Genomic DNA, 25,583 nt, shown 5'->3' with positions numbered 1-25,583 from the left:
TTTAGGTCCTTTACTTTTTCAATTTTTATTAATGATTTATCAAAAATTATGTCTAACTGCTCTATGCATTTATATGCTGACGATACCGTCATACATCAGATCCAGATATATCCAAAATACGAAGATCGTTACAATCAGAATTTTGTTTGGTTCAGGAATGGCTTTCAAACAACAACTTAGTTCTAAACAAACAGAAGTCTTGTAGTATGCTTTTTGGCACTAGATACCATCTTAACCGTGCTCCGTCTGACTTGGCCATTCACTTTGCTGATGGGTCCATTCTTAACTCTGTTGTGACGTTTAAATACCTGGGTCTTTGGTTGGATTCTGAGCTCTCCTTTGGACCTCATATTGAGTTTATTAAAACTAGGATTAATATTAGTCTCAAGATAATGTACAGGTCTATACATTTCTTTACTTTTACAATAAGAAAACGCATTGTTCAACAACTCTTATTTCCTGTTATTGATTATGGTGATATCATTTATCAGAATACTACTGAGGCTCATCTCCATTCATTGAATGTTGTGTGCAATAGTATCTGTAGATTTGTCTTGAGGTGTCCCTACCAGACACACCACTGTGTCATGTATGATACCTTAAATAGACTAACTCCGCAAACGAGGAGGCAATTCCACTGGCTGCTTTTCATTTTTAAGTGCATTTACTTTAATTATCCATCAAATTTAAAACAGTTATTAGTTACATATAACTCTAGATACCCTCTTAGACATACTCAACAACTTTACTTTTCTGTACCCACAACATCTAATGAAATTGGGAGACGTGCTTTTCAGTTTAAAGCTTCATCTGATTGGAACAACTTGTCTGTTGCTTTGAGATCAATTACATCATTTAACATTTTCAAGGCCTCTTTGCTTGTAGACCTGAAGCCCATTTGTACTTGTTTTTGGTGGTTAGGTGTTTCAGTGCAGTTGTTTCTGGTCTTGATGTAATGTTTGAGTGGTTTGGAGAGCATCTATGTTTTGTTGATGTAAGTGTATTGTGCTGTGTCGACATGTTTAATGTATTGTTTTGTCTACCTGTATGTACTGTATTCATTGTGTTGTGCCCGAGGACCCCCTCTAAAACGAGATACAACTCAAGGGGCTATCCTCTAAAATAAATACAATTTCAATATATACATGTTATCCAAAACTATGTTTTGGATAAGAGTGTTTGTTTGTAGTTTGCTTTAAAGACTAGCAGAGATGGAGATTTTTTCAGTCTAGAATCAACAGCATTCCAAAGAGTAGACCCTCTATATCCTATTGAGAACTGCCTAAGGGAAGTACGACAATAAGGTATGTGCAGGTCCTTGGATTGACGTGTGGCATATTAATGAATATTTGAATTTAAAGAAAAGAAACAATTAAAACAATTTGTAAGATTTTGATAGTCATAAATACATTTGTACACAAATATACATATCCGGTTTTTTTTTTACCTCAGAGACAGACAAAATGTTTAATTTCTTGAAAAGAGTAGATGGTTCAAATCGATCTGAGGAGGTTGCTCGTCTAACAAATCTTTTTTGAAGTAAAATAATTTTTTGAAGATGAGATGAATGAGTGCTAGCCCATATTATATTACAATAGGATATGTAAGGAAAAATCTAACTATAATACAGGGTTAAAAAACAACTTCTGTTCAATGATGTACACACCTCCCTAATTATGCCTACAGACTTCATTGCTTTTTTACAAACATGATCAATATGGTTTTTCCAATTAAGTTTGTCATATAATCCCTAGAAACTTTGTTGAGGTTACTTGATTGATTTTTGTATCATTGATGAATAGATTTGCCTCATTTCTTAAATAACTCTTACCTTTATTACAAAATAAAATAAAATTAGATTTTCTACATTTAATGACAGCTTGTTTGTCTGGAACCACTTTGAGACGCATGATAAACCATAATTTGCTTCCCTAAATAATATTTCAAAATTATCATGTGACATAATAATGTTGGTGTCGTCAGCAAATATAATTGAGAATAATCTAGGAGATACAGAAGCAAAATCATTTATATATATCAAAAAATAAAAGGGGGGCAAGTATAGAGCCTTGAGGAACTCCACAAACTAGCTTTGCCCTGTCAGAATCTACACCATTAATGGAAACAAACTGTTCTCTATTATAAAGATAGTCGCTAAGCCATTTAATCACAAAACCAGACAAACCATACCTCTGAAGCTTTGATTCAAGTATTGTATGGTCCACGGTATCAAAAGCTTTTGATAAATCTAAAAATATTATATTATTGTCAAGTGCCTTGGTAATTCTATCAACAAACTGTAAAAGAGCCATGTAAGTAGAATGTTTTTTGTCTGAACCCATATTGATGTTCATATAATATATTATTCACATTTAGATGTTTCAAAATTCTAGTGTAAACCAACTTCTCCAATATTTTAGACAAAGACGGTAATATAGAGATTGGTCTGTAATTAGAAAATAAGGATGAGTCACCAGATTTAAACAGATCGAGGTATAACTTGTCACTTTCAAGTCTCTTGGAACAACACCCGTCTCTAGAGAAAGTGAAAACACATACATACATCTTTAACCAAGACTGCTTTTGATATTATCATAACCTGCTGCTGAGTTTTTTAGATTTAAAATAATATTGTGTATTTCTTTTGAGGTAGGACGTTCAAATATAGACATAGATGGGTACTGACCCTGGATCTTGTCAAGTGGACAGTTATTTGTGCTCTTAATATTTCTAGCCAAAGCAATTCCAATATTTACAAAATAATTATTAAAACCATTTGCAATCTCTGAAGAATTTCTATATGTTCCACCTTCAACGTCAATGTCATTTTCTGATTTCTCCAGCTTCCGCATACTCTCTGCCAATGAGCCCGACTCCAGACTCATATGCGGGGAGGAATCTTCAATGAATCCCCGCTATGAGGCTGGCCAAGCCAGCCTACTCGGGACCTATTACATTGTAAACCTATGTACTGAAGCAGCATTAAAGAGAATGAAGGGGAGGAGGGAGAAACACGCACGCACGCACGCACGCACGCACGCACGCACGCACGCACGCACGCACGCACGCACGCACACACACACACACACACACACACACACACACACACACACACACACACACACACACACACACACACACACACACATTTTAGATCTTTATTTTAATCCACAAATTACAATTCATTTTTTTAAAGGAATCAAATGGGTTGACAGTTCATGTTCACTTAAAGATACAAATGGCACCTCCTCCTCCACACAGACAAACTGCCTATAACAGCCGAAACAGAACAGTATTTGGCAAGTTGTTTGCTGTTGCTCTTTGTCATGCCAGCTATTCTTAGGCCACTCATGGTCAGTTTATGCAAATGGCCCAGGCTTCCGAAATCTACAACGATACCCCAGGTTTGTTATAATTCCAAGTAATGGTTGGTACTTAGAATGTTTATCTTGGAATGCCTGGTCCATGTACACATCAAAGATACAGTCCACCTCCAGAATCAGGACCTCCTTGTGACTGGTGTCAACAAAAACAACATCTGGTGTATTTAGGATGTTAGGAGACAGTGGAGAAGCAGCGCTAAGAAATTGTCCAGGGAATGCACAAAGGTGGGACGGACACACACACACACACACACACACACACACACACACACACACACACACACACACACACACACACACACACACACACACACACACACACACACAGTTTGTGTTACCTACAGATGATTATGGCAGGAAGCCCCATGCATGTCCATCCAAGACTAGTCTTGCGTTGCCAGACTGTTGCCTCTCGCAATTTTTGAATGCTTCCGTCATACAGTCTGGAGCGCGGAAGCTCTGATCATGAGTAAATATAAAGCGGCCGAAGTGAAGCCCCCTCCCCAACTCCGTTTCGTCTTTACAGTCATGCAAATTTATCCTAATACAAATGGAAATAAAAAAATAAGCTCTAAAGATATTGTAAAATATGCGATTGTTGGAGGTGTAGTTCCAGACTCTATATAGCATTCTGAGATTGTGGAATAGTTGTCTGGCTACGCGAGACTAATCCAAGGCTGTAGCCAGGCTGTAGCATCCTGTTCAGAACCATTTCTGACAGGTTGGTTTTTCATCTTGTTAAAGGTTTTGCATGCCTATATATCCACCTGATAACCGTCTCCACCCAATGACCTTCCATCGACACACCCAGAACCCTCCTATATATCCACCTGATAACCGTCTCCACCCAATGACCTTCCATCGACACACCCAGAACCCTCCTCCTGCTATTTGTTCTTTTTTTTATATCCTGCATTTTTATTTGCTCTTACTTTGTGAACCCACCGACTGAGTTCATTTTCTAACAAAGCACAATCTATTTCCACATACTTTTAGTTGCTTATGAAAGTGAAAAGGAGCTAAATAATGTATGAAGAATCATGATGGACAAAGATGCTATATCTGCAATACTCCAGATGATCCCTGTGCTTTTGACCCATTGTTGATCTGTCTGGTAAGTAAGTAGCCTTGCTGAGCCATGAGGCCCATAGGGGCAGGAGCCTATCTCCTGTTTCTGTAGCGTGAGGCAGCTTGTTGTACAAGTACACCCCCTGGACATGACGCTGGTATGACCCCCAATCCAACCCTTGATGCTGAGTGTCAAGCAGGGAGGCACTGGGTCCCATTTTTAGAGTCTTTGGTATGACCCGGCCGGGGGTCGAACCCCTGACCTCCCTGTCTCAGGGCGGACACTCTAACCACAAGGCCACTGAGCTGTTGACCTGCCTGAACTTCCTCCTGTACTTTAAACATGACATTCATTCAACAGCAGGGTTCGTCAATAGGAACATCCTGCATGTTGGCACAGCCTACAACCATGACCTTTGGTCACCATACATATGACACTATCACACACGTATTCAAACACACACACACACACACACACACACACACACACACACACACACACACACACACACACACACACACACACATGCGTACCCACGCATGCACGCACGCACATAGAGAGAGAGAGAGAGAGAGAGAGAGAGAGAGACCATTACACCTAGAACCAGATACTTTTTTGTGTGGGGGGTTGTGTGATTAAGATCATTCCCCTTTAAAATGTTCAACTTTCAAAGTATGATGTGATTTGCAGAAATGCCAAAGTTGTCTTTAGTGACTGACTAAAATCCTCCACAATTTGTTCCTTGAAAAGGTTGGTCCGGTGGTGCTAGCTAGACAAATGTCATGTCATCGCTCAAATCAATACTGCTTGGAAGCAAGAAGAAACAGCAAACCATCATCATTACTTTTGGAGATATTGGTCATTTCTCATCTTTGTTTCACTGTGCTCAACACAGGTCCAACCTACGCCAATCCAAGACATATTCTAATGACAAAAACACAAAACATTTATAGCCCTCACACTTTCTAAACACCTGCCCACAATACCAAGATATCAGAGACACATACTTCCACACAGAACATCACAACATAAAAACAACATACAATACACATACAAACAACAACTGACACTTGTCTGTCTAAATCTAAATTCAATTACATTAGAATACCAAAGATATATAGATAATGTAGGTTAAATATCATGTACAAAAGCAATATCATGTACAAAAGCACATCAGTCCAATTGTGTGACCTCTCCCAGACGCGTTCCACACCACCACAGGGAGTACAGTGCGCAGTGTCGAGTCGGTCGGACCCACGGTTGTCCAGAACCCCACAAAAGGACTCTGCCCGGGCTCTGGACCTGATCACCCCTATATCTCCATATATGGACACAGACAGATAGATGGGTGGAACGGGTACTCTGACAAGGGTACAACGGGTATTCCATACGCATAGCCATGTGGGGCATGGATCTCCAACTTCCATTGTTACAGACTTGGTGCTCTACAGTCGGTCTAGTTTAAATAGTTTTGAAGATAGCTCTGTTTACACAATGCTGTACCCCCTTTAACTGTATATTAAGTGTACATTAAGGTGACATTCACACCAGAAAGCTTTGCTGCGATTAAAACGAATCCTGCTGCGCATTGTCAGAAAGTGCACTTCGTTTGGCAGGTGTGAAGGCTCATTTGAATCCTAATGCGTATCAAAGAACCGCATTCTACTCCGAGCAAAAACGGAGGTTTCGCTTCGCTTCCAATCGCACTTGATTACGATTCCGTGCAGGTGTGAATGCAATCCGCAGTAAATAAAATAAATGAAGCAAACAATGTGGCGGGTAAGGAGCTGATATATTTTACGCAGCGCAAAGATGTCCCGTTACCGTGGATAGACGTGGTCGAATGAGGAGACTGAAGCCCTGATCGAAATTAGGACGAGTACATTAATCAAATGCTTAAGGAAACACATAAAAACACTGCAGTGTATTATAGCCTACAGAATATTCTGTCTGTCTGTCTGTGCGTGCCGTAAACATGGAGTGCTGTCACTGTGTGTTTCTTCCATGCCCAAAATAACAGTGCGTGGCTGCGTGCGTATAGAGAGAGAGAGAGGGGGTCCAGTCCCAGACGGCACGACACATGCACGTTATGAGTATAATTTGAAATTTTGATCACCATAGATTTCACTGTGTAGGCTATAGTTTATGAATGGAAGTTATGGAACACATTGATAAAGGTCCCCCCTGCTGCGTTTCCAATAGCTGCGGATGACAGTGTGAAGGCAAACCGCAGCAAATTAAATATGCAAGAAGTCCGAATTCTCCTCCCATTCGCATCGAGTCTACCGAAGTATTAGGTGGGAATGTGACCTAAGTGTCATTGCCGGGGCTCAAACCTGGGACCTTCTGTTTCCCATGCAGGTGCAGGACTTATACCCATTCAGCTATGGCCGTCCTTGTAGCAGAATTGTGATTCTGAATACAATGGATGGGTTCAAATGGTTCATGATGACTGGTTTTACGTAACGGCAAATAAAAATTAAGGATAATGAGGAGAGCAAATAGCAGCTGTAGGGCTCTGGGCGTGTCGAGAGAAGGTCATTGGGCGGGATGTTACAATTTGGTGGATATAAAGACATGCACAAAGTCTAACAAGAAGAAGCAAACCAAGCTATCGGAAAATGGTTCAGAACAGGATGGCACAGCGATGGCTGCAGCCGTGGATGGCCGTGTTCTTGGGGCTCCCTGCCATAAATGCTGGTATGTAACTAAAGTTCAAGTTTGTCAAATGCAGAAGTTCAAACAGTTCACTGAATAGTTACTTGAGGATGTATTACAGATCATGAGGCAAGTGCAAAATGGACAAATTAGATTTGTGTTTCATGTTGGATCTGATACAGTGACCATTGGAAGTTAAAGGAATATTTTTTTAAATATCCCATTTATTAAATGCATTTAGGATTCTTTACAAAGTACACAAATAAAGTGTACCAATCCACTGATGTGTTGATGGCAAAGAAGTTGTAAAGAAGATGTGATTCAACAGTAAATATGTTTTATTCCTTTTCTCCCAGTCTTAATTCAGTCGATCAACAAAGGCCCTCTAACAGGTAACATTGGAGCATTTGACAACAGTGCATACAGGAATTGACATGCATGCATGAACTAACACATGCTTGTTTTATTGTAAATCAATACTATATAGTTCCTTAAGCAGCTTACAATGTATGTTACTCTTATTAGACAAAGCCCAGGCTAATTGTTTTGTCTTCCCTGCAGAGGTTAGACCATCTCATAATGAGAAGTTCTGCAGTACATGGGGGAACCGTCACTACAAGACATATGATGGAGATGTCTTCCAGATGTCTTCAAGTTGTAACTACATCCTGACGTCTCAATGCAAAGCAGCATATAGTCAGTTTAACGTCCAACTGCAGAGGACAGACGAAGGATACAAAGTCACAATGAACCTGGAAGGAGCGATCATTGAAATGACTAACAACTCCATCACAGTCAACGACAAAGTGTAAGTACTGGCCAGTATTATGAGAACAAGCTATGATCATTACTAGCATGGATGTCTTAATGGAACTGACTAGCCAGTAGGGCTGGTAAATTAAATGGAAATGTTTGTGCAAAATGTCAAGGAAAACACACGCTGACGCTGCGTTCGTTATTTGAGGCATTTAGTTCAAAACGGAGAGATAATAATAATAATTTAAAAAAACACTGGATCCCATGGTCAAAAAAATCTAGATCCCATGGCCTGGAGGGATAGTCAGCCGCAATGTGATAAGCTACTATTTGGTCTGGTAACTGCTTGTTTTAGCTAGCTATGATTTTACACAAACTAGATTCAGCCATTGGCTGTTGGGGTTTTGTTGGACAGCAGCACACTGTAACCAACTGTATGTGTCTCTTCAGGGTGAAAGATCAGTTCAGTCAGTCTGGCGTTTCAGTGGAGAAAGTTTCGTCCTACATCAAGGTCAAAGCTACGTTCGGCCTCGTTCTCATGACCAACTTTGAAGACTCTCTGTGGGTAGGTCTGGAAAACATACTCCTTCTTCCTTATTAACTATTACAAATGTATACAAAAATGCTATATTTTGCTCTGCACAATATTGAAAATCTTTTCAATTCCCGTCATTTGGTTGGTCACCCCCTCGTGGCATCATGTGACATCGATCAATATTAAGCTCACATATGGGAATGCCCATATATGGAGATCGCTGATGTCATCAATATTGGCCAGCGACTCTACATATCTGACCTCAAACCTCAAAGCTGACACATCTGAGTAGAACATTACAATGACTAAAAGTAATATAATCATTATAATGATGAGGCATTTTTCATTTGAACATTTGAGATATAGGTGTCATGCTGATTTAAACATGTTCTAAATGTCTAGTTGACTAATCAGGTTGTATATTTTTGAGTGGTGTAAACCACTCCTACAACTGGCTTTGTTAGTCTGTCTGTCTGTGCAGAAAAAATGAGCATGGTTGCTACGGTCACCCAGTTCACCCGGGTGTGATTTCATTACGTCAGACTTTACGTCAGACCACAGCTGATCAGGCTATATAAGACCTTACACCACTCAGTTCACACGGGTGTGATTTTTTAATATATAATGCTATTAATAAATATTAATGTTAAAAGAGCTTGAGCAGAACATAATGAATATGTTTTATTTTGAAAATTGTTTTAAGGTGGAATTGGATGAACAGTTCAGAAACCAAACCTGTGGACTGTGTGGAGATTTCAACGGAATTGAAGAGTTTGTGGAAAATGGTAAAAATAATAATGAAATACTGTAATAATACTTATAATAATTATACTGTAGTTGCAAGCAGCAATATTAGGACCAAGAAATGCAATAAGCAATATATGCAAAATACAACATGCAATATATTATGCTCCATGAAGAGGGACTGTGGAAATTGTAATACATGTCTGTATTATGTTAGTTATAATGCAGATTTCAAACTCATGTAAAACATTATCATATAAGTTATCATGACAAAATTTAGCTGACTTTTGGTTGATTTCCTTTTTCTTTTTAATTATCCATTGGCTCATGGAGGCTTCATTCATTTACGCACAACATTCTCTTCAACTTGGACTTTAGATACAACATTTTTAGTCTTTTAAAACAAATCTGCTACAAAGTGCTACAATACAGGGTAAAAATATTTGCAACAAATATTAAAACTAGAGCATTACTAAAAGCTACTTGTCATTAAAGCTTACTTGTCTTATTGTCTTTCTACAGGGGAGGCGAGTGAAGTGGATGATTACGCAGAACGCTGGTTAGCCAATGATCCCTCAGACAGTGATGACTGTGATGATGTCCAACCAAACAACAAGACTTGTACACAACAAGTAATGACAAGAACAGTGAAACATTATCAACATATTCAACATGTTTCAATATATCATCCACGTGAATATGCTCCATGCTAATTCTGTTTCTTTATTCTGACCCACAGAATGTAACGTGTGAACAGCTCTTGACATCACCTGCCTTAAAAGGCTGCAGAGAGCTGCTGGATTATGATTCTTTTCGCCAAGCTTGTTCCAGTGATCTCTGTCACTGTGACAACAGCAGCTCATGTCTGTGTTCAACCCTGGCTGAGTATTCTCGCCAGTGTGCCCACGCCGGTGGAAAGCCACAGAAGCATCAACTCTGTAGTAAGAAATATTAAATATTTTAAAAATATATCAAAGCACTGTTTTAAGTTCTGTCATAACACTTCATTTTGATTTTGTTGAATAGCAAAGAACTGCCCATACAACATGGAGTACAAAGAATGTGGAAGTCCCTGCACAGACACCTGCAGTAACACAGAGAGGAGTAAGCAGTGTGATGACCACTGCATCAACGGATGCTTCTGTCCAGAAGGTACAACAAGAATGACCACATTAATATAACATCCATATCTGATTACTGATAAGAATCAGGTTGCGACAATAACTAGGTTAACATGCTTCCATGTGTTGGTCACATGACACAATAACTAGGTTAACATGCTTCCATGTGTTGGTCAATAACTAGGTTAACAAGCTTCCATGTGTTGGTCACATGACACAATAACTAGGTTAACATGCTTCCATGTGTTGGTCACATAACACAGTAACTAGGTTAACATGCTTCCATGTGTTGGTCACATGACACAATAACTAGGTTAACATGCTTCCATGTGTTGGTCAATAACTAGGTTAACATGCTTCCATGTGTTGGTCAATAACTAGGTTAACATGCTTCCATGTGTTGGTCAATAACTAGGTTAACATGCTTCCATGTGTTGGTCAATAACTAGGTTAACATGCTTCCATGTGTTGGTCAATAACTAGGTTAACATGCTTCCATGTGTTGGTCAATAACTAGGTTAACATGCTTCCATGTGTTGGTCAATAACTAGGTTAACATGCTTCCATGTGTTGGTCACATAACACAATAACTAGGTTAACATGCTTCCATGTGTTGGTCACATAACACAATAACTAGGTTAACATGCTTCCATGTGTTGGTCACATGACACAATAACTAGGTTAACATGCTTCCATGTGTTGGTCACATAACACAATAACTAGGTTAACATGCTTCCATGTGTTGGTCAATAACTAGGTTAACATGCTTCCATGTGTTGGTCACATGACACAATAACTAGGTTAACATGCTTCCATGTGTTGGTCACATAACACAATAACTAGGTTAACATGCTTCCATGTGTTGGTCACATGACACAATAACTAGGTTAACATGCTTCCATGTGTTGGTCAATAACTAGGTTAACATGCTTCCATGTGTTGGTCACATGACACAATAACTAGGTTAACATGCTTCCATGTGTTGGTCACATGACACAATAACTAGGTTAACATGCTTCCATGTGTTGGTCACATGACACAATAACTAGGTTAATATGCTTCCATGTGTTGGTCACATGACACAATAACTAGGTTAACATGCTTCCATGTGTTGGTCACATGACACAATAACTAGGTTAACATGCTTCCATGTGTTGGTCACATAACACAGTAACTAGGTTAACATGCTTCCATGTGTTGGTCACATGACACAATAACTAGGTTAACATGCTTCCATGTGTTGGTCAATAACTAGGTTAACATGCTTCCATGTGTTGGTCAATAACTAGGTTAACATGCTTCCATGTGTTGGTCAATAACTAGGTTAACATGCTTCCATGTGTTGGTCAATAACTAGGTTAACATGCTTCCATGTGTTGGTCAATAACTAGGTTAACATGCTTCCATGTGTTGGTCAATAACTAGGTTAACATGCTTCCATGTGTTGGTCAATAACTAGGTTAACATGCTTCCATGTGTTGGTCACATAACACAATAACTAGGTTAACATGCTTCCATGTGTTGGTCACATAACACAATAACTAGGTTAACATGCTTCCATGTGTTGGTCACATGACACAATAACTAGGTTAACATGCTTCCATGTGTTGGTCACATAACACAATAACTAGGTTAACATGCTTCCATGTGTTGGTCAATAACTAGGTTAACATGCTTCCATGTGTTGGTCACATGACACAATAACTAGGTTAACATGCTTCCATGTGTTGGTCACATAACACAATAACTAGGTTAACATGCTTCCATGTGTTGGTCACATGACACAATAACTAGGTTAACATGCTTCCATGTGTTGGTCAATAACTAGGTTAACATGCTTCCATGTGTTGGTCACATGACACAATAACTAGGTTAACATGCTTCCATGTGTTGGTCACATGACACAATAACTAGGTTAACATGCTTCCATGTGTTGGTCACATGACACAATAACTAGGTTAACATGCTTCCATGTGTTGGTCACATGACACAATAACTAGGTTAACATGCTTCCATGTGTTGGTCACATGACACAATAACTAGGTTAACATGCTTCCATGTGTTGGTCACATGACACAGAAGGTTCTGATGTCAGAATACGCCTTAGATGTTTTTTCTCCCATGCACCGTAAGTGTAAGAATCTCTGACTATGTAATAATATAGATTTTTATTACCATAATCTCAAGGAACTGTGTTTGACGACATCAAGAAGAGTGGCTGTGTCCCTGTTAAACAGTGTTCCTGTGTTCACGATGGCAAAATCTACAAGGCTGGAGAGTCCTACACCAAGACATGTTCAAAATGGTAATAGACTGTAGAGAAAAAAAGGGAATCCCAAACACTATCTTCACTTACAGCCAAACAAAACATATCGATCGTTGGGACACTTTTTGTCACAGAGAGAAAGACTCACAGACAGAACATATTTAACGTGATATTTAATGTCAGTTGTATTAGTACTCCAGTGCTCCAATATAAGAACAGAAAATACAGATCCAGACATAATATAATCCAGTGGTGTAAAGGCAACCTCAGGTCCCTCTGCAAAGCTTTTGTACATAATAATATGTACTGATTATAATGACATAATAATTATAATGTTTTTTGCTATTCAATGTGGGGCAATGTCTCAGCACTTCCACACCTAGTGTCTGCCATTGAATACATTCATGTATACGTATATGAATGAGAGACATGACAAATTATAGAGATTACCGATACAATGTATAGACATATTTATGTATTATTAAAGGGAATTTACTTACATGTACATGTAGTGTTACATACAGTTGATGTAATATACGTGTCTGTAAATAATTCATGTCTACAGTTTAAATTTACATTTTCATCTATGCATAGTGGCATATGCAAATATGATGAATGATGACAGATGTGCTAAGGGCATGAAATATACTGTACATGTGCATATACAGGACAATAATATCCATGAACTGTAGCCTAATTATGTGAAGTGTGTATACTGAGCGTATGTAAATGTACACATGTGTGTGTGTTTCAGTACCTGTACAGGTGGAAGGTGGAGTTGTGTTGACACCGATAACTGTCCTGGAACCTGCAACGTCATGGCTGGCAGTTTCTTCACCACCTACGATGAGAACCAATACGAGTTCAGCGGAGACTGCTCCTACATTCTGACCCAAGTTAGTGAAACAATGAAATGCAGTATAATCCCTTTTTAAATCAATAACTCCTGTGTATTCAATATTCAATTAATTACATTTAAATACATGCAATTTACAATTTACAATTTACAATTTAGGCATTTAGCAGACGCTCTTAATCCAGAGCGCCTTGCAATAATATACAACAGTAAACAAGACATAATCAACACTATAATAGCAATGAACGTGTACAGTAAACATAAGGTGTGCGGTGGGGGTCATTCCTGGTGTTAAAGATGGAGTGCCGTGATTTATTTTTTAAATCGTCAGTTTTTCATGTGACAGTGACAGTACTTCATTAGACCCCTCGGTGTGGTTGGTATGTGCAATGATGTCATCCCTGGAGGCTGAAACCTTGACAGTCAAACGTGCCAATGAAAAAAAACAGTGATATACTGTAGTGACAACACAATATCATCCCTCCCCTCCCCTAACCACCCCCCCCCCCTTTATCATACAACAACAGCTGTGGGTGTGGCTTCAGTTCAGGTGGATCACCATTCACCACCCATCACCACCCACAAAGAAAACCAGGCATACTTAATACTTAAACAAATCAAGGCACTCCATATTTAAGCTTAGGGGGCTTATGACCCTGTCAGGACCCGTTGTCATCTTGTTGGTCTGCTATTCTTGGCCGTTCCTGGCCAGACACCATCGTGTGATCGGAGCATGCATTATCATTCCTCTATCCATCGCAGGAAATAAAGGCTGTGTTTCTCATCTTCACCTTGTTTTCCAGGTGAAAAGTAAGAACATCACAGTTCATGGTGATCTGTCCAGATGTGGTAAATCTGACTCTGAGACATGTCTGGAGGCTGTAACTGTGGTCCTGCCTGGACAGGTAGGTTATTATGTCTCTCTACAATAAAACAACAACAACAACATATGTTTTATATATGTTTTTATATACAGTAGCCTAAGTACATAATGGTTATTATTTTGTATTACAGAAAATTAAAGTTGAAGATAGTGGAACATTATATTATAACAAACTGATTTCTCAAGTACCCCTCCTCCTGGGTGAGTTTCCATCCATTGAAAGGATGTCGTTATTTATTTTTCCTTCTTCCATGTAATGAATTGGTTTATTACAGACATCGATGTTGAATGGCTTCAATGTACTATAAGTCATTCTGTATTTCACAGACAATGTAAAAGTCTTCAAGCCATCCACATTCCACGTGCTCATTCATACTAGCTATGGACTCCAGGTTCAGATACAGCTAACACCCAGAATGCAAGTCTACATCACAGCTGCTGCGTCTCTTAAGGGGAAGCTCCGTGGTATGCATCCATACCATAATGTTTTGTATTATTGAAAAACAATATATTCAAATGGTGATGCAATGATATGACTGTTGTTTCTCCAGGTCTTTGTGGAGACTTTAACGATGTTAAAACTGATGACTTAAAAACCAGTAGTGGGCTGATTGAGGCTCGGGCTGCAGAGTTTGCTAATACATGGATGAGTAAAGCTTCCTGTCCTGCCAGCAAAGTCTTTACCAGTGCATGCAGTCTGAATGTACAGAAAGGTCTGTAATCTGCACATTGCTTTAGTCTGTCTATTCAACTATTTCAGTGGATAAAACGTTTTCATCTTTTTTTCCTTTTTTTTTGTTTTACAGAGAAGTATGCTGAGAATTGGTGTTCCATGATTGGTGACGCCAAAGGGATTTTTTCTAAGTGTCATTCTGAAATTGATCCAGAGTTCTATGAAGATGTAAAGATTTGATATTTTAAAAACAATTCAGCCAAATGTAGATTAAATATGTGTGTGTAGATTGACCCTGTGAATAACCCTCTTCATAGAGCTGTAAGGAGGCTACCTGCAGCTGTGAGAAGAGTGAAGACTGCATGTGTGCGGCTGTATCTGCCTACGTTCAGACCTGCGCTGCAGCAGGCATCTTCATCACTGGGTGGAGAAACACAGTGTGCAGTAAGCTCTGCATACAAACATCTCATTTCAAATGAACAGCAGTGTTTGTTAGATTTAATCCACTGACAGCCTTTCATGTTTTCACAGAAAAATACACAACCTCCTGCCCTGCTAGCATGGTGTACAGCTACAAAATGACCAGCTGTAATCATGGTTGTCGCTCTCTAAGCCAACCCGACACTACGTGTCAGATAGCCTTTACTCCTGTGGACGGCTGTGGATGTGCTGAAGGAACTTATCTTAATGAAAAGGGAGAGTGTGTGCCATTGATAAAATGTCCCTGCTATGATGGGTATCACCAGATTCAACCTGGGACCACCGTCAGGATTCAAGGAAAAACCTGGTGAGGATATCACTGCTCCAATGCTTCTTCTTTGATGTTTTTCTACTTCTCTTTGATCTACTGTCCAATGTGTCTCTTTCACTTTCTAGTGTCTGCAAGCGTGGGAAGCTCAACTGTTATGGAAAGCCAAGCATTACATGTGGGTACTCAGCACTCTTCTCGTTGCATCATTTCTAACATAAGAAGTATGTTTTTTAACACCATTTTCTCTTCAGCCTGCAAAGCTCCGATGGTCTTCTTCAACTGTTCCAAAGCTTCGGTGGACGCAAAAGGCTCAGAATGCCAGAAGAGCTGTCAGTCTGCCGACACTGAATGTGTAAATTACTTTTGGCGCTTTATCATGTGATGGAAATAAAATGTGTGTCCAGAGAATAATTGAAACAGAACCCCAGAACCTCTAATCTAGTCAGAAATTAAACATACAGGATTGAATCGTCATCAACACAACACTTGAATCATATAGTTATACCCTTCTTCTAATATAGTAACATGTTATCAATGCAATGCTGACTTCAGCTTGTTGTAGATAAAGGTGGTGTTTACAATGAACTGAACTTGATGTGTTTTGTAGGTGAGCTCTGATTGCGTGTCAGGCTGTGTGTGTCCTGGCGGCTTGCTGTCCGATGGTAAAGGGGGATGTATCAAAGACAACCAGTGTCCCTGTTCGTATGGTGGGGTCACCTATGAGCCTGGACAGACGGTCAAGGTGGACTGTAACACCTGGTAAAGGACTTTCATGCTCTGAAGTATGTCTTTGTGTGTTATTCAGAACCTGTTCGATATTTAAACCTTTCTGTTATGGTCATTATAGCACGTGCTCTGGGAAAACATGGAAATGCACCACAAAGCAATGTGAAGGGACCTGCAGTATCTATGGAGAGGGTCATTATGTCACTTTTGATGCCAAGAGGTTCTCTTTTCATGGTGGCTGTGGATATGTCTTTGCTCAGGTACAATAGAGAGGTTTCTATTTGGTCTCTCTCTGTTATTTCAGTGTTTTGATGTGAATTCAGTCAGAATGCTAATGCCAGCATCTTACAGGATTACTGCGGCGGCAACACCGACGGCACCTTCAGGGTTCTGACTGAGAGTGTCCCATGTGGGCCTGCTTACCAGACCTGCTCCATCTTGATCAAGCTCTTCTTAGGGGTACAAAGCACAAATTTGTTACAAACACATATTTGCTGTACACATACCATGGTGCATTACAAGTTAAGTCAACATGCTTTGCTCTTTGTTATTTCAGGACACTGAAATTGAACTGAGTGAGGAAAGAGTCAAAGTTGTCAAACAAAGTAAAAGCCAGGAGGTCTCCTATAAGGTCCACACCATGGGCATTTATTTGGTCCTTGAGGCAAAACAGGGACTGACTCTAATCTGGGACAAGAAGACAGGTCTGATGATCAAACTCAGCTCTACATACAAGGTTAGTTAACAATATAACAAACGCTTAGTATCTATAGTATCAATCATGTGATGCTGCTGTAACTTATTATTCAACTATAGTATATCCAAACACCTGAGGTCTTCAGAATTGGGGTAAAATGCTAAGCTGACAGCCTGAAGCAAAGGTGGTTGTTTGATGATTCCTGAATGTTTTATAAACAACATATATTTTTTCCTCCAGGGAAAAATCTGTGGTCTGTGTGGGAACTATGATGGAAATGCAAGGAATGACTTCACAACCAGGAACCAGGAAGTGGTGGCGAAAGCTCTTGAGTTTGGAAACAGCTGGAAAGTTTCTCCTAGTTGTCCTGACAAGGAAAGTGAGAAAGGTCCTTGTGCTGTCTACTCCTACAGACAGGCCTGGGCTGTGAAGCACTGCAGCATTATCAACACTGATGTATTCAAAGCCTGTCACTTGAAGGTAGCATGTCACACACATGCACGCACGCACGCACACATGCATGCATGCACGTACATACGTATATGTATTTTTTGTGTAGTAATTAGTGAACTTTATTTATAATTCAAATGATTCTACCAAAACACCATATTTGTCAACTTGAACAAAATGTTGCAGAATTATTATAATGCCCCTAATATAATTATGCAACAAAATATTTAAGTTAATTTAGGTTATCAAGGGCAGTGTTGTGGTCATACATCATCAAAAGGATGAGATCTGCATTTAAAACCCCAAGCTGAGGTCTAACTTTAATCGTGCAAAGTCACTACTAGTTCATACTAGTTAATAACATATGTTTATTTCTTGCTGTATTCACTAGCAAATCGTAATTGCAATAATGAAATGTCTTCTCTGGAAAAAGGTGGATCCCAAAAACTATTATGAAGCGTGTGTGAAGGACTCCTGTGCCTGTAACTCTGGGGGTGACTGTGAGTGTTTCTGCACAGCGGTGGCAGCTTACGCTGCTGCCTGTAACATAGCTGGAGTGTGCGTGAGGTGGAGAACTCCCAAAGTCTGCCGTGAGTCTTTGTCCTTCTAACAAATGAAACACATAAAGCATCTGTCATTGTCATTCTGTTGTATTGTGATACACTGACCCTAACAGAGAGGGTGTTTACTGTTGTCTTGTCTCTGTCCTACACAGCTCTGTTCTGTGATTATTACAACCCATCTGGAGAATGTGAATGGCACTACGAACCCTGTGGTAAACCATGTATGAAGACATGCACAAATCCTTCAGGATTATGCACCAATCCGATACCAGCTCTGGAAGGTATGATGTATACATTTATGGAAAACAGAGGAAGTACGATAACATAAAACTAAATGTTATCGTACTGCCTCGATAAAAAGGAGAATTCAAGCATAGCAGGCAGAAAAGTCGTAGTTTAAAGCAAATGGCAATACAAATGAGGACAATAAGTAGAAGTCCTGTTTCACGGCTCAAGTTTGTTAACTCATATCCATTCTGTATTGTTCTATGGTCTCCACGGAATAATGTTAATATAGGGTGCTACCCACGATGCCCTCCGGAACGACCTTATCTGGAAGAATCTACTATGGAATGTGTGCAGATGAAGCAGTGTGGCTGTTATGTTGATGGGAAGCATTATGAGGAAGGAGAGGATATTCCTTCAGACATCCCTTCAGTCCAGAACTGCCACAAATGGTATTTATGTAGATGTAATTCTGTAGAAAGATTCAATTAACTACACATACAGTGAGAGAACGGTGGAATGTCTATTGTGTGTGCCAAAACTCCCCAAATGGGAATAAATCAACCAAAGTGAGGGATTCAAATTCAAAGTGAGGGATTCAAATTCATATAATATGTGCAGATTCTATGCATTTTTATGCATAGAATCTGCACATATTATCACTTTGTATGAAATTGGGATACATGTATTTTCATTCCTCAGCCGACTCTGTGCTCCATACATTAGGCAAATGAGCTGAGAACATGAAAACCCGAAATGTGTTTAATTATTCAAATCTCCAAATTAATACAAAAGAACAAATTAAATTGAAACTGTCCACTGCTACGGTAAATGTTCTAAAACAATAACACTCCTCTTGACATGTGTGCTTTAAAAGAGAAGAGTATTATGAATACAATTTGTTATCTTATGAATGTGATGTCAAATTGTAATGTCGTATTAAATATTCATGAACTAAACTTCTCTTAATCTCTATGTTTGAAGTTCTTGTGAATCCACAAAAGCGATCTGCACCTATGATGTCAAGGGTAACTATTAGTCTGATATATTTATAATGTAATATTATGACTTTAAACATATTTACTATAAACATGACTGTATCAATAACGTGTGTGTGTGTGTGTGTGTGTGTGTGTGTGTGTGTGTCTGTTTCTATTCCAGCCTGCTATTGTTTGTACAAGGGGAATAAATATGAATATGGAGCAACAATCTACGACACACATGATGGATATGATACTTGTATCACTGCAACCTGCGGAAAGAATGGAAACATTACAAGGGTCATGAAGCCATGTGTTACAAGTACTACAACTACACCAACAACTACACGTGCCCCAATTACTACACCTTTTATCTTTAGTACCACCACTATTCAAGCTACTACTACTAAGCCAACCACAACCACGGAAAAACCCACAATCACAGAAAAGCCTCCAACAGAAACAACTACCACAGGAAAACCTACAACTACCACAATCACAGAAAAACCTCCAACAGAAACAACTACCACAATCACAGAAAAACCTCCAACAGAAACAACTACCACAATCACAGAAAAGCCTCCAACAGAAACAACTACCACAGGAAAACCTACAACTACCACAATCACAGAAAAACCTCCAACAGAAACAACTACCACAATCACAGAAAAGCCTCCAACAGAAACAACTACCACAGGAAAACCTACAACTACCACAATCACAGAAAAACCTCCAACAGAAACAACTACCACAATCACAGAAAAGCCTCCAACAGAAACAACTACCACAGGAAAACCTACAACTACCACAATATCAGAAAAACCTCCAACAGAAACAACTACCACAATCACAGAAAAGCCTCCAACAGAAACAACTACCACAGGAAAACCTACAACTACCACAATCACAGAAAAGCCTCCAACAGAAACAACAACCACAATCACAGAAAAGCCTCCAACAGAAACAACTACCACAGGAAAACCTACAACTACCACAATCACAGAAAAGCCTCCAACAGAAACAACTACCACAATCACAGAAAAGCCTCCAACAGAAACAACTACCACAGGAAAACCTACAACTACCACAATCACAGAAAAACCTCCAACAGAAACAACTACCACAATCACAGAAAAACCTCCAACAGAAACAACTACCACAATCACAGAAAAACCTCCAACAGAAACAACTACCACAATCACAGAAAAGCCTCCAACAGAAACAACTACCACAATCACAGAAAAGCCTCCAACAGAAACAACTACCACAGGAAAACCTACAACTACCACAATCACAGAAAAACCTCCAACAGAAACAACTACCACAATCACAGAAAAGCCTCCAACAGAAACAACTACCACAGGAAAACCTACAACTACCACAATCACAGAAAAACCTCCAACAGAAACAACTACAACAATCACAGAAAAACCTCCAACAGAAACAACTACCACAATCACAGAAAAGCCTCCAACAGAAACAACTACCACAGGAAAACCTACAACTACCACAATCACAGAAAAACCTCCAACAGAAACAACTACCACAATCACAGAAAAGCCTCCAACAGAAACAACTACCACAGGAAAACCTACAACTACCACAATCACAGAAAAGCCTCCAACAGAAACAACTACCACAGGAAAACCTACAACTACCACAATCACAGAAAAACCTCCAACAGAAACAACTACCACAATCACAGAAAAGCCTCCAACAGAAACAACTACCACAGGAAAACCTACAACTACCACAATCACAGAAAAACCTCCAACAGAAACAACTACCACAATCACAGAAAAGCCTCCAACAGAAACAACTACCACAGGAAAACCTACAACTACCACAATCACAGAAAAACCTCCAACAGAAACAACTACCACAATCACAGAAAAGCCTCCAACAGAAACAACTACCACAGGAAAACCTACAACTACCACAATCACAGAAAAGCCTCCAACAGAAACAACTACCACAATCACAGAAAAGCCTCCAACAGAAACAACTACCACAGGAAAACCTACAACTACCACAATCACAGAAAAGCCTCCAACAGAAACAACTACCACAATCACAGAAAAGCCTCCAACAGAAACAACTACCACAGGAAAACCTACAACTACCACAATCACAGAAAAACCTCCAACAGAAACAACTACCACAATCACAGAAAAACCTCCAACAGAAACAACTACCACAATCACAGAAAAGCCTCCAACAGAAACAACTACCACAATCACAGAAAAACCTCCAACAGAAACAACTACCACAATCACAGAAAAGCCTCCAACAGAAACAACTACCGCAGGAAAACCTACAACTACCACAATCACAGAAAAACCTCCAACAGAAACAACTACCACAATCACAGAAAAACCTCCAACAGAAACAACTACCACAATCACAGAAAAACCTCCAACAGAAACAACTATCACAATCACAGAAAAGCCTCCAACAGAAACAACTACCACAATCACAGAAAAGCCTCCAACAGAAACAACTACCACAGGAAAACCTACAACTACCACAATCACAGAAAAACCTCCAACAGAAACAACTACCACAATCACAGAAAAGCCTCCAACAGAAACAACTACCACAGGAAAACCTACAACTACCACAATCACAGAAAAACCTCCAACAGAAACAACTACAACAATCACAGAAAAACCTCCAACAGAAACAACTACCACAATCACAGAAAAGCCTCCAACAGAAACAACTACCACAGGAAAACCTACAACTACCACAATCACAGAAAAACCTCCAACAGAAACAACTACCACAATCACAGAAAAGCCTCCAACAGAAACAACTACCACAGGAAAACCTACAACTACCACAATCACAGAAAAGCCTCCAACAGAAACAACTACCACAGGAAAACCTACAACTACCACAATCACAGAAAAACCTCCAACAGAAACAACTACCACAATCACAGAAAAGCCTCCAACAGAAACAACTACCACAGGAAAACCTACAACTACCACAATCACAGAAAAACCTCCAACAGAAACAACTACCACAATCACAGAAAAGCCTCCAACAGAAACAACTACCACAGGAAAACCTACAACTACCACAATCACAGAAAAACCTCCAACAGAAACAACTACCACAATCACAGAAAAGCCTCCAACAGAAACAACTACCACAGGAAAACCTACAACTACCACAATCACAGAAAAGCCTCCAACAGAAACAACTACCACAATCACAGAAAAGCCTCCAACAGAAACAACTACCACAGGAAAACCTACAACTACCACAATCACAGAAAAGCCTCCAACAGAAACAACTACCACAATCACAGAAAAGCCTCCAACAGAAACAACTACCACAGGAAAACCTACAACTACCACAATCACAGAAAAACCTCCAACAGAAACAACTACCACAATCACAGAAAAACCTCCAACAGAAACAACTACCACAATCACAGAAAAACCTCCAACAGAAACAACTACCACAATCACAGAAAAGCCTCCAACAGAAACAACTACCACAATCACAGAAAAGCCTCCAACAGAAACAACTACCACAGGAAAACCTACAACTACCACAATCACAGAAAAACCTCCAACAGAAACAACTACCACAATCACAGAAAAGCCTCCAACAGAAACAACTACCACAGGAAAACCTACAACTACCACAATCACAGAAAAACCTCCAACAGAAACAACTACCACAATCACAGAAAAACCTCCAACAGAAACAACTACCACAATCACAGAAAAGCCTCCAACAGAAACAACTACCACAATCACAGAAAAGCCTCCAACAGAAACAACTACCACAGGAAAACCTACAACTACCACAATCACAGAAAAACCTACAACAGAAACAACTACCACAATCACAGAAAAGCCTCTAACAGAAACAACTACCACAGGAAAACCTACAACTACCACAATCACAGAAAAACCTCCAACAGAAACAACTACAACAATCACAGAAAAACCTCCAACAGAAACAACTACCACAATCACAGAAAAGCCTCCAACAGAAACAACTACCACAGGAAAACCTACAACTACCACAATCACAGAAAAACCTCCAACAGAAACAACTACCACAATCACAGAAAAGCCTCCAACAGAAACAACTACCACAGGAAAACCTACAACTACCACAATCACAGAAAAGCCTTCAACAGAAACAACTACCACAGGAAAACCTACAACTACCACAATCACAGAAAAACCTCCAACAGAAACAACTACCACAATCACAGAAAAACCTCCAACAGAAACAACTACCACAATCACAGAAAAGCCTCCAACAGAAACAACTACCACAGGAAAACCTACAACTACCACAATCACAGAAAAACCTCCAACAGAAACAACTACCACAATCACAGAAAAGCCTCCAAAAGAAACAACTACCACAGGAAAACCTACAACTACCACTATCACAGAAAAACCTCCAACAGAAACAACTACAACAATCACAGAAAAACCTCCAACAGAAACAACTACCACAATCACAGAAAAGCCTCCAACAGAAACAACTACCACAGGAAAACCTACAACTACCACAATCACAGAAAAACCTCCAACAGAAACAACTACCACAATCACAGAAAAGCCTCCAACAGAAACAACTACCACAGGAAAACCTACAACTACCACAATCACAGAAAAGCCTCCAACAGAAACAACTACCACAGGGAAACCTACAACTACCACAATCACAGAAAAACCTCCAACAGAAACAACTACCACAGGGAAACCTACAACTACCACAATCACAGAAAAACCTCCAACAGAAACAACTACAACAATCACAGAAAAACCTCCCACAGAAACAACTACCACAATCACAGAAAAGCCTCCAACAGAAACAACTACCACAGGAAAACCTACAACTACCACAATCACAGAAAAACCTCCAACAGAAACAACTACCACAATCACAGAAAAGCCTCCAACAGAAACAACTACCACAGGAAAACCTACAACTACCACAATCACAGAAAAACCTCCAACAGAAACAACTACAACAATCACAGAAAAACCTCCAACAGAAACAACTACCACAATCACAGAAAAGCCTCCAACAGAAACAACTACCACAGGAAAACCTACAACTACCACAATCACAGAAAAACCTCCAACAGAAACAACTACCACAATCACAGAAAAACCTCCAACAGAAACATCTACCACAATCACAGAAAAGCCTCCAACAGAAACAACTACCACAGGAAAACCTACAACTACCACAATCACAGAAAAACCTCCAACAGAAACAACTACCACAATCACAGAAAAGCCTCCAACAGAAACAACTACCACAGGAAAACCTACAACTACCACAATCACAGAAAAACCTCCAACAGAAACAACTACAACAATCACAGAAAAACCTCCAACAGAAACAACTACCACAATCACAGAAAAGCCTCCAACGGAAACAACTACCACAGGAAAACCTACAACTACCACAATCACAGAAAAACCTCCAACAGAAACAACTACCACAATCACAGAAAAGCATCCAACAGAAACAACTACAACAGGAAAACCTACAACTACCACAATCACAGAAAAACCTCCAACAGAAACAACTACCACAGGAAAACCTACAACTACCACAATCACAGAAAAACCTCCAACAGAAACAACTACCACAATCACAGAAAAACCTCCAACAGAAACAACTACCACAATCACAGAAAAACCTCCAACAGAAACAACTACCACAATCACAGAAAAGCCTCCAACAGAAACAACTACCACAGGAAAATCTACAACTACGACAACCACAGAAAAACCCGTAATCACAGAAAAACCAAGTACCACAGTTAAACCGACCACAGAAAGAGTGATAACATGTAAATGCAAATTCGAGAACCAGGAATTTGTTCAGGGTACGTAAAAATGTTCCTGTAACCATTGGCACCCATGGCTTTTTTCACATATGTTTTAAATCAGCATAGTGTAAGAATTAATGTTTTTTCCTTCTCCCATAATAGGAGCTATTATCTATAATGCAACTGATGGTGATGGCTGGTGTTACTTTGCTGAATGTGATCCCAATGCGTGTACGGGTAACATTACAAAACACAGTAGACCATGCCAGTCTACAACCACAACCACAACAAAGATCACCACTCCTGTAGTAACCACTCCATCTGTGGATTGTTATTACCTAGAGCCACCATTAAAGGTATTCAAGCACGTTCATGCAAATGTGGAACAAAAACTATATTAGAGTTGAATGAACACCATTCATT

General features: G+C 39.6%; 1 protein-coding gene across 1 annotated transcript; it reads left to right on the top strand.

The window, feature by feature from the left end:
* Nucleotides 1–7,073: 7,073 nt before the first annotated feature.
* Nucleotides 7,074–25,225, top strand: LOC306933010 (uncharacterized protein; the record flags this gene model as incomplete). The annotated part of the gene is made up of 24 exons (XM_079514980.1): nucleotides 7,074–7,152; nucleotides 7,672–7,918; nucleotides 8,317–8,431; nucleotides 9,105–9,186; nucleotides 9,668–9,777; nucleotides 9,885–10,086; nucleotides 10,172–10,297; nucleotides 12,454–12,571; nucleotides 13,287–13,428; nucleotides 14,192–14,293; nucleotides 15,262–15,388; nucleotides 15,947–16,047; nucleotides 16,303–16,454; nucleotides 16,745–16,880; nucleotides 16,978–17,157; nucleotides 17,359–17,598; nucleotides 18,002–18,158; nucleotides 18,284–18,412; nucleotides 18,649–18,808; nucleotides 19,341–19,384; nucleotides 19,518–19,658; nucleotides 20,949–21,797; nucleotides 21,888–23,468; nucleotides 23,778–25,225. 24 exons carry the CDS (start codon nucleotides 7,074–7,076, stop codon nucleotides 25,223–25,225), a joined length of 6,768 nt encoding a protein of 2,255 aa, XP_079371106.1.
* Nucleotides 25,226–25,583: the final 358 nt, after the last annotated feature.

Source organism: Electrona antarctica (assembly GCF_951216825.1).
Source record: "Electrona antarctica genome assembly, chromosome: 11".
Classification (NCBI taxonomy): Eukaryota; Metazoa; Chordata; class Actinopteri; order Myctophiformes; family Myctophidae; genus Electrona; species Electrona antarctica.
The sequence above is the reverse complement of the archived record's forward strand: the minus strand, read 5'-3'. Positions and strand labels throughout refer to the sequence as shown.